At 38.8% G+C, this 9,712-nt stretch overlaps 2 protein-coding genes and 1 long non-coding RNA gene across 4 annotated transcripts in view; 2 read left to right on the forward strand and 1 right to left on the reverse strand.

Moving 5' to 3' along the window:
- Window positions 1-1,572, forward strand: part of LOC122089005 (ankyrin repeat-containing protein NPR4-like) — a 3,396-nt gene extending 1,824 nt beyond the window's left edge. Inside the window, exon 3 of the mRNA XM_042658412.1 lies at window positions 1,558-1,572. Within this exon, the coding sequence (XP_042514346.1) occupies window positions 1,558-1,572 (15 nt within the window). The remainder of the gene's footprint in view (window positions 1-1,557) is intronic.
- A 94-nt stretch (window positions 1,573-1,666) lies between these two features.
- Window positions 1,667-4,080, reverse strand: LOC122088542. 2 transcript variants are annotated; one of them, XR_006143091.1, is made up of 2 exons: window positions 3,607-4,080; window positions 1,667-2,008 (listed from the first exon to the last, which is right to left on the reverse strand). It is a non-coding gene; the product is annotated as an uncharacterized LOC122088542 (long non-coding RNA). The 2 variants fall into 2 exon arrangements; XR_006143090.1 differs by lacking the exon at window positions 1,667-2,008 and adding an exon at window positions 3,046-3,293.
- Window positions 4,081-4,581: 501 nt separating this feature from the next.
- LOC122088752 (ankyrin repeat-containing protein At5g02620-like) lies at window positions 4,582-8,542 on the forward strand. Its single transcript, XM_042658075.1, has 3 exons — window positions 4,582-5,507; window positions 6,192-6,739; window positions 7,727-8,542. The coding sequence occupies exons 1-3, from the start codon at window positions 4,841-4,843 to the stop codon at window positions 7,922-7,924; spliced, it is 1,413 nt and encodes a 470-aa protein (XP_042514009.1). The 5' UTR covers window positions 4,582-4,840; the 3' UTR covers window positions 7,925-8,542.
- The last annotated feature ends 1,170 nt before the right edge of the window (window positions 8,543-9,712 follow it).

Raw genomic sequence — 9,712 nt, forward strand, 5'->3', positions numbered from 1 at the left:
TGATTACCATCGGGCCAGGTGGCTGAAGTCCTAGTGTTTGACTCAACCATAGTCCGGAGTTCTAGTTTTTTACTCGACCATGGTTAGCGCGCAAACGATAATCCGTTTAGGAACTAAGTGTGACTGTGTATATGTCATGGTACCGGTAGTGCGTATGGTTCTCCGTTTTTGTTCATATCTTTTCATCTTATTGTCTCCCTGCGTGCTCGTGTGGAGCCTTTCTTCGTGGTTATTTTATGCTCATGTGCTTGTCTACCAAGACTCCGGCCGTCTGATCGCCTGCTCATCTGTCCTTACTCGAGTGAGGTCTTCGACTAGGCATGTGCACGCTCACGTGCCTCCTGATTGTCTGGTTTTGGATCGCGCAAGGTCTTTGACAGGGCACATGCGTGCTCACGTGCCTCTAGATCATCCGTCCGCTCGTTTTTTCGTCCGGTCTTTGTTCTACTCGTGGGGGTTTTGGGTTCTTGATCATGGCACGTGATCGTTCGCATGATCGTCCGATCGATTTCTCTAACACACACGTAACTCTAGTGCACACATGTTTTTCATTTTATACCTAGAAATGATATCGAGCTACTCTAATATTACCAATTGGGATACAGTTGTTTCATGTAAAATGGTTCAAAACTAACACTCGGCATGCTCTGATCAAACTTGGGTTCGAACCTGACCTGAACCCGAACTAAACATTTGCTTTCTTCAGGTTGCTTGGTAGGGCCCAGATTTTTTTTCACTTATTTTTTCAAGGTGCAAAAAGGCCCATTTTTATATTAAATAATTAACCCACCCAAGTTAATTTGCGATTGCTAATTGAGACGACTAATGACCAATAATCTTATTAGATCAATGGTTGGAACTTATGCTTGTAGCAGCAAGCTGACAAGTGGCAGGATCGGAAGTGTACGAGATCGCATACCTGATCCGGCCTCGTGTATGCGAATCTAAAATATTGTCCTCGTGCATTAGCATGTTGTTTGCCACGTGTTTAGGTTTTGATGAAAGCTCTTTAATAGATGTGTCGGCTTAAGCCCGGATCAGGTCCTATCGGCCTATCACAAGACCGTCCTAATAAGGCTGCTATGCGACAGGTGTTCAAGAAGGGGTGGAAGAAGAGAATAGAGAATACAACCGTTATCTTCTTCCGTTATCAATATCTCTCGTTTTCCTCTCCATATATTTTACCAATTTGTTTAATCAAAATGTAAGACCCATCACCTCCTCTTCTCATTTCTCTCCCGCCTATCCCTTTTTTCTCTCTTTCTCTGTGGAGGACATTGAGGGCTTGATAATGTTTCTATTTAAGAAACGACATAAATTTTTATTAAAAAAAAAAAAAAATTAAAAGAATTTAATAAGTCATATTTTTAGAAATCAATAGTAACCAACGAAAGAATGATCACGAGTCATTTCCAGAAACGATGAAACAAGTTTTATTTGTTTCGCTGAGTCTTTCTTGAATCATTAATAGGTAGAAATTTCTATTTCTATTTCTGAAAACAAATAAAACGAAATAGTTATATCAAACGTTTTTTGTTTCGTTTCTGTCATTTCTAGACACAAAAACGATAAAAATGCGTTTCTAGAAACATTATCAAATGGATTCTGAGCCACCATTGCTTGTCGACCCTCCCTTGCAAACCCACAAAAGAAAGAAAAAAAAAAGTATTGAATCCACATCAAAGTTTTGTGGGACCTTTATTAGAAATCGTTCGAGTCGATCTTCTTCTTCAATAGGGTCAAATCGTCAACTGAGAGTGTCAAGACTTAATTGAAATAATTTCAATCTAACGGCTTTTACTTGTTACAGTCATATTTTTTCCCTCTTGAAAGATTATTTTTTGCAGTACATTTGTTAATGGAGAAAATGAAAAATAAAAAATCAGAAAAATCCGTCACGTTTGTGGATGGAGTTCGGTGCAGTTGAGCGATAGGGTGAGAGTGGATAATAGAGGGATTGTAGATGGAACATGGGCGGCGAGTTGCATAGGGGTGTGATGTTCGACCACTGAACAAGAAGAAGAAAGGATGAGATTTAAAAAAATAATAAAAATAAAAAAAAAATAAAAAATAAAATAAAAAACGAAAAAAAAAAAAAAAAAAATGAAAAAAACAAAATAAAAAACAAAACAAAACAAAACAATGTGGTTCCCACTTTATTATGTGATTAGTTTTGGATGCAAAATGTAAAAATAAAAGGGCCTTTTAACGAGATTCCATTCTCCGTCTCTTATGGACACATGTTGCACAATAATCGTAGTAGACTCATCACAACGGACCTGATCCGGACTCGAGCATCCATCATCCATTTTTATTTAACTTTTCCCAATTGATCATATGAATAAAATATATGTTCTACCTAAAGAAAGAATATAACATTTTGACTCCCAACACGATACAAAACTCTTTTTGTTTTCATTCTATTTTTAATTTCAATGATGTTGTAGAAAGAAAAAATGCTACCTCAGCTTGTTTGGTAACGATTCTATTCTGAGAAGTCATTTTTTGGCAAAATCATTTATTTATGTTACCTCATTAATTAATAATTTTTTCACTCTCTTTGGGCATTTGGTAAACTTGTTCCAAAACCGTTCTGGTACAGTTCTTGGAGTGAAATGGCGTTTGGTAAGAATTATTCTCTAACACATTTTCTTCATTATTTTAATATTTACACAAATGCCATTAATGACCATATCAAAATGAAATTAATATCAAAATACATGGTTTCATGGATAAAAAGAAGAAAAAAAATATATATGGTTACAATACCATAACATAGAATTTTTGTATAAATACTACAAAGTTCCAGGTCTCATTGTAAATAAAATAATAACCAATTAAAACTCCTTCGGACTAGTGCTATTATTTTCCATCATTGTTCAGATCAAGTTTGTTAATGGCATCTGGGACGGCTTTCATCCTATTTGTATGATTCTCTAATTCTACAATTGTTCCCTCCAAGAACCCTCTTATATAATCCGATGAGGGATTAGTCATTGTAGATGATGAGGGTTGAATTTGCCCAGATGATGGTGTACTTAGGCATGCATAAGGACTATTTATTTCTTTATCTATCCAAACAAACTTGCCACAACCTTGACCCAGATTAGCATTACATCAATACAATACATCCCACATAACAATTCTTATATCTACTTCATGATCTTCTTCCCAACCATATTAGCATTACATCTAAAATCAAATGCTGAAAATCCACAAACTCCTATTCTAATTTAACCATGATGCGGTCAAAGGCAATCCCACATACACATGCATCAAGGCCTAAGAGGAATCTGTGCAGAGCACATGGAGAAAGGGATAAATATTGCGACAAGGAAAAGCCAAAAATAACATAGGAACATGTTAGATAACATGCAGGTATAACAGCACAGATCAAAGACAAATGAACAAATGAACAAATGAACAAATGAACAAATGAACAAATGAACAAATGAAATGAAATTCATAATCTAACCATATCAGATCAAAGACACATAACAAATGAACAAAATGAAACTCATAATCTAACCATAAACATAGGAAAATAATAATAATAATAATAATAATAATAATAATAAATTAAGATCAATTTAAGCATTTACCAACCTGAGAGAGTGATGACAACAATGGAACACAGGGGAACAACGATTCACAGAGGAGCAGCGAACTCAGAGGACGATCCGAAAGGAGCAACGATCTCAGAGGTGAGAGAAGGGGAGCGGCGATTTCAGGTGGCGAGAGGGGTAGAAGGGGAGCAGCGAACTCAGCGATCGCCAAGGAGAAGCAGGGATTTCAGAGGGCGAGAGGGGTAGAAAAATCTCTGCAACGAAGGTCTGTTTGATCTTCTGCAAGAAGGTTTTCACAAAGCAGCGGCTTCCTGGAGTGGGAAGCGTCGCTTTCTACGTCGTCGTCCAGCAGGTTTTCACAAGCAGCGGCGTCGAGTTCGTCGTCCGGTACCTCCCTCTCTGTGGCGAAAAACAGAGGTCACAAGCAGCGGGCCCTCAAGTTGTCGTGTGATGTAGGTTTTGTGAGGATTTTATCGGGCTTGTCTAGGACTATCTTTCAATTTTATTTTTATCATCTCATAACTGAATCCCACTCTTGTGATGATATTTTGGATCCATTTATTTCTTGGGCACAGAAGTGACAGAGGAATTATCAATTTTTTTTTTTATCCATTTTTGTTCTAAAATAGAATTTAAAACAAAAAAGATCATCTCTAGAGTGTTACCAAACGGGCCCTTCCACTATGTTAAACATAACTTATTAATATTATTCTCCTATTAGCCATTTCTATTTAAGTGTAACACCAAGAGTCATGCCAAGAGATGGCGTGCTCTTGGCCATTTTGTAATGCTTCACCATTTCCACTCTCTTTTGTGTAACACCAAGAGTCATGCCAAGAGATGACGTGCTCTTGGCCATTTTGTAATGCTTCACCATTTCCACTCTCTTTCGGTGAAAGACACTTTTTCGTCTCTATGTGATAGAAGATTGCAAAGTTTTATCTTAGAGTGCCAATTGAGGACAAAATTGAGAAAATGATTTTTTTATTTATTTAAAGTAATGTCCTATCATAGGGTCTACCAAGAGAAAAAGTTTGCATAAACGCCATTTTTCATTTCATGCAATATTCTATCATAGGGTCTGCCATTGACAAAAAGTTAACATAAACACCTTGAGGCCAAAAGGATCACGCAATCGGGTAGAGAGTCTACATCTTGAAAGACTGAAGCTAAGTGAGACAACTTGACTGAAAATTAACTGAGGTGGATAGGATTAGGGCACAGACTTCTTAGCTTAATTAGTGGAAGAGATTCAGAGAAAGGCATACGCGGTCATGGATCCTCAACTCTACAGAGCTGCAAAAGTTGGTGATGTTATACTTCTCAGACAAGTAGTGACAGGAGATTCAAGCCGACTACTGAGAGTAACTCCAAAAGGGAACACGGCCCTTCACGTCTCTGTGAGTTTTGGTCACATAGACTTCATACAAGAAGTGTATGCTGCTCTTCTTGAACACAATACAGGTTTAGAAGGCGACACAGACTACGGTAGAAGGCTATCGCTTCTCACACAAGTGAACTTAGTAGGTGATACTGCCCTTCATGTGGCCATCAGAGAAGGGCACACTTCCATAGCTAAATTTCTCATCGAAAAGATTCTACCTTGGCCTTTTGAAGACCATGACGTCGAAAATGGAAATAGTTCACTTGCTCGAGAGATGATTAGGATGAGAAATAAGAGCAAAAACACAGCCCTGCATGAAGCTTTGCGAAGATATGACCTTGAGATGGTGGAGTTGTTGATTGAGGCAGACCCTCATGATTTAGGGCATCCCAACTATGATGCTGATGCGGAAGGTGGGGAGTCTCCACTCTACCTAGCTGCTAGAGACGGACGCTTGGATATTGTCAACAAAATCTTGGATATTTGTCCATCTGCGGCTCATAGTGGACCACATGGCCGGACGGCTTTACATGTGGCCATAGTTGAGGTGCATCTAGGTAATTTTTTGAAATACCTTTTTTTGGGGGGTGAAATTTTCTACAATATTACTTTTCTTCTGCGTGCTTCCCTATTGTCCGCATGTATTTTAGTAGAAAATCAGATTTTAATACGATGCAAAAATAATTGAATGAAATTGTAAATATATAAAGATATACATGGTTCAATAAGATTACATACATTCAAGGTTAGATGAAATACGCTTCACTATCAATGGAGAATAGGATTACATTTGCTTGTCTTAACACCGTTCAGATTGATTATGGAGAAAGATCCATCGTTACAAATTTATAGTAAAACCCTATATAAATAAATTAGTAAAATACCCATATAGCCCTAACAACTTTCCCGTGCCTATTGCTCTTGATCCCCTACCATGGATTTGCTAGTTCGGCAAGGCCTAGTAACCAAGATAAACGCGAAAGGTGGGCTGATTCCTCTGGACATCGAGGCCTACGGTGCCTTCTTAACGATCATTCGGAATCAGCCCGCAAATGCAAGTGATGGAATACAAGATACAATACCCCCAACAACTTCCTTTTTCTCTTCTCTTACAAATGCATCTTTTCCCCAATGATTGCTACTGATTCTTACTTTTTTTGTTTGGAGCCATCCCAGCAAATTCATGAGCAGCAAAACATTATTAATTTAGGTTTTCTTTGTTTTGAACAACTAAAAAACAGATGTGGTGGAAGTACTCTTAGTGAAGAAAGGAGAACTTGCTGATAAGATAGATGAAAATGGGAGGACCGCTCTTCATTATGCAATGTCATTGGAAAGAAGCCACAAGATAGTACAACAGTTGCTTAGTCATGATACTTCCAGTGTATATAAGGTGGATAAAGATGGTCTCTCATCACTTCACATCGCTGCTCTTAACTCAAGCATTGAGGTATTTCGAGAGCTCATCGAATGCTGCCCAGATTTTGGGGAGTTACAAGACACAAATCGTCGAAATGTTCTCCATTATGCTGTGATGAGTAAGGATTTGGATAAAATCAAGTTTGCCTTCGAGCAACTAGAGCGTGAGGAATTCATAAACCAGCCAGATGAAGATGGAAACACCCCATTCCACCTCCTCGCTGAACAAGGCTCTATCAAGCTAATGGAACCTTTTATTTCAAATGTAAGAGTCGACACAATGGCGAGGAACAAGAATGGCCAGACAGTTGATGAGATTTTCCTGAACACAATCCCTATCGTCGAGGGATTATCATCTTTTATTAAAGCGGTGAGCCTCTTTTTTTTTTTTTCTTTTTTCAATATGCTAACCTCACATATTATGTCAGGAAGTTGGTTCCTTTGCATGTGTGTTCTTGTTGGGTGCCAACACTTGTTCCAATTTTTGGGGGTTGTTTATCTGTTGATGATCATGCCAAAGCTAGATGAGCAGCTCATTTTGCTTTTTCGTATTTTCCCTCATTTATATCCTATTTATTCTGTTTAATAATTTTCTTTTTGTTGATTCCTAATAAAAAAAAAAGGGGGGGTATATACAATTATCTTCTATAGTACTTGCTAGATTTGACTCACCACACTAACAGGAAAAGCAATATCATATCAAATCAACCAAATAATTTAGTTTCACAAAAAGCCTCAAATTCTTCTCAGGATCCCCAAAAACATCACCACTATCAACCGTAAGCTTTAAATTGGGATCCATGGGAGTATCGAAAGGTTTAGAGCGACTGAAAGAAGATCGAAAACATATTTTCGTTGTGACAGTGAAACTCCTTTCCTTGACTGAGCCACTTCCACACCTAGGAAATCCTTCATCTTTCCCAAATCGGCAATCCTTCTGGAATCGCCACCATCACGATGGTGACTGCATCAGAAATGATACGAACCACGGCATTCAACACGTCATTGATCTTCGTCTTGCTGCCATTGAACTCTTGATTTCCATAATCATCTTCTGTATTCCCCGTGAAATAACGAACCAACAACACTACAAGAACAAGGAATGCAACTGCCATACCAACCTTCCCTATTGCCAAGGTTAATTTGTCAAGCCGCTCTTGTAATGGTGTTCGCTCATTAGAATCACGGCTTATAGAGCTCATCATCTCCCCCCACGATGTGTTCATGCCGACCGAGGTAACCAGCATGCGTCCATACTCATCAGCCACCTTGGCACCAGATATGAGGAAGATTGAAACCCCTCCCCAAATTGACATGCACGAGTAGTTTTCATTGAAATTTTACTTTCTTATTGCAGTTACACATGCAGCGATTTTTCAACCAGCTTGCCTTGAAGACTTCTCTTATGCCACCAAGTAGCATAAGAGGAGAAGAAAAATGGATCATAAGAGTAACTAATGAGAAGCGAATACACACCAACCTGGATAAGCAAGCAGAGGAAGTAAGCAGCAGCAGCAGCAGCAACACCACCACCAAAATCAGTCGAAAAGAATAAGGTGACAACCCTCCAAATAGTAGCATCTCTTATTGCCACCGTCACCTTTGCAGCAGTTTTTCAAGTCCCTGGTGGCTACAATTCCACTGATGGAACGCCTGTACTCCTGCACAATGCATCCTTCAGAGTTTTTCTAGTATTCGATGCTGTGGCTATGGGGTCATCGGTTACCTCTTTGATACTCATGCTCATCGCATCAGGTGGCAGCAAGTATTTTTCCTTTTTATTGAAACTTGCTATCTTTTCTTTATACCAAGCGCTTTTCAGCACTTCAATAGCGTTCTTGGCGGGCTTAAGGGCAGTATTACTACCTCGTACTGTTGGTTTTTTCTATTATTCTTACAAGGATCCCACGTCCACTGCCTTTTCAACGATTGAATTATCTGTTATTGTTAGTTTTGGTTATTATCCGCTATGGGCTTTGGTCTTTTTAGGTTTACCAAAATTATTGAGAAAGCTATTAGTAAAATTGTACGGGCTGCTAACAAAGCCATAGCATCGTAGTGAGTCTCGTGATGCACTGGCCGGACACCCTTTTTTAATGTATTAATTAGTGTACTGCTATCACCCTACCAGGTTGCCTTTACATATATGTTTTCTGTGCCTTGTGTTTTCTTATGTTCAAATAATGTAATATTCTATTCTTCCAGACTAGTTTGGACTTTGGAGTGAAATATTTTTTTGGATATCCTTAAAGCTACTGTCTTTTTTACCCTGCTATTTCTTACAATGCTTTTTGTTATTTGCAGTTCAATCATTTTTTGCTATTTAATTAAAGAAGGGTTTTTAATTTGAGGTGTAGGATCCTTTTATTCAAAAAACAAAAAAGAATAAAAAGAGTCTAGTATAATACTAAATAAATAGATAAATTACCATGTGAGTAGGGGTGAAACAGAGCCGGGTTTCTTAAAATCCTAACCCAATCCTCGGTCCTCAAAACTTAACCCAAGCCTAACCCAACCCTATCGAGTTCACGCTTAGGCCCAACCCTATACGGTTCACGCTTAGGTCCAACCCTATCGGACTCAGGGTTGGGCCGGGTTGACCCTGACTCGTCCTGCATTTTTTTTTTTTTTTTTTTGTTAATTTTTTTCTTACAAAAATTCATAAATGTTAGGCCTATATTTACCAAGGGTGGGGGAGATTTTAAGACTATGGCAAGCCCTTGTCCACCCATAATCCATAAATTTGCAACAATTAAGGTTGGCAATTTGGTTATAAAATAGACCTTTTAATCGCTTGGCATCACTACATCTCCCAAAAATTGGACATGACAAATTTTGGCCCAATTCTTCATGTTGCTACCATATCTAAAGTTCATGTCAATACATAACAAGAGACACAAAGATAAGCTATGTAAAAAAAAGGGAGGAAATAGTTTGGCCATTTGGTCATCTTATCTCAATAGGTAAGAGTATGATTTGTGTAACACATGATGTGGGCATAGGGGAAGGGGAACACTATTACAAAACACAACAATAGATCATAGGTAAAATCGGCTTGGGTGAAGCTAGGCCTCGGTCTCAACTCAGGCCCAGTCAGGGTTGGGTTGGGCTGGACCAGGTTGACCCTCATAATCGGGTTAGATAGGGTTCGGGCCGTCAGGGCCAAACTTGCACCCCTACATGTGGGTGTATAAGATTCTCTATGTTTTGGAAATTGTGGTGGGGAGGAGGACGGGGCATAATGTGTGTGTGTGTGTGTGTGTGTGTGTGTGTGTGAGTGTGTGTGAGAGAGAGAGAGAGAGAGAGAGAGAGAACCCCAAGGGGTAGCTGAGTTGGCAAGGGA

Source organism: Macadamia integrifolia, chromosome 9 (assembly GCF_013358625.1).
Source record: "Macadamia integrifolia cultivar HAES 741 chromosome 9, SCU_Mint_v3, whole genome shotgun sequence".
Taxonomy (NCBI): domain Eukaryota; kingdom Viridiplantae; phylum Streptophyta; class Magnoliopsida; order Proteales; family Proteaceae; genus Macadamia; species Macadamia integrifolia.

Excerpts from the sequence above, each read along its gene's own strand:
- LOC122088752 (XM_042658075.1), top strand. The coding sequence starts at position 4,841 with ATGGATCCTCAACTCTACAGAGCTGCAAAAGTTGGTGATGTTATACTT. Across the intron at positions 5,508-6,191 it reads CATAGTTGAGGTGCATCTAG|ATGTGGTGGAAGTACTCTTA; the intron begins GTAATTTTTTGA and ends ACTAAAAAACAG. Across the intron at positions 6,740-7,726 it reads TATCATCTTTTATTAAAGCG|TTACACATGCAGCGATTTTT; the intron begins GTGAGCCTCTTT and ends TTCTTATTGCAG.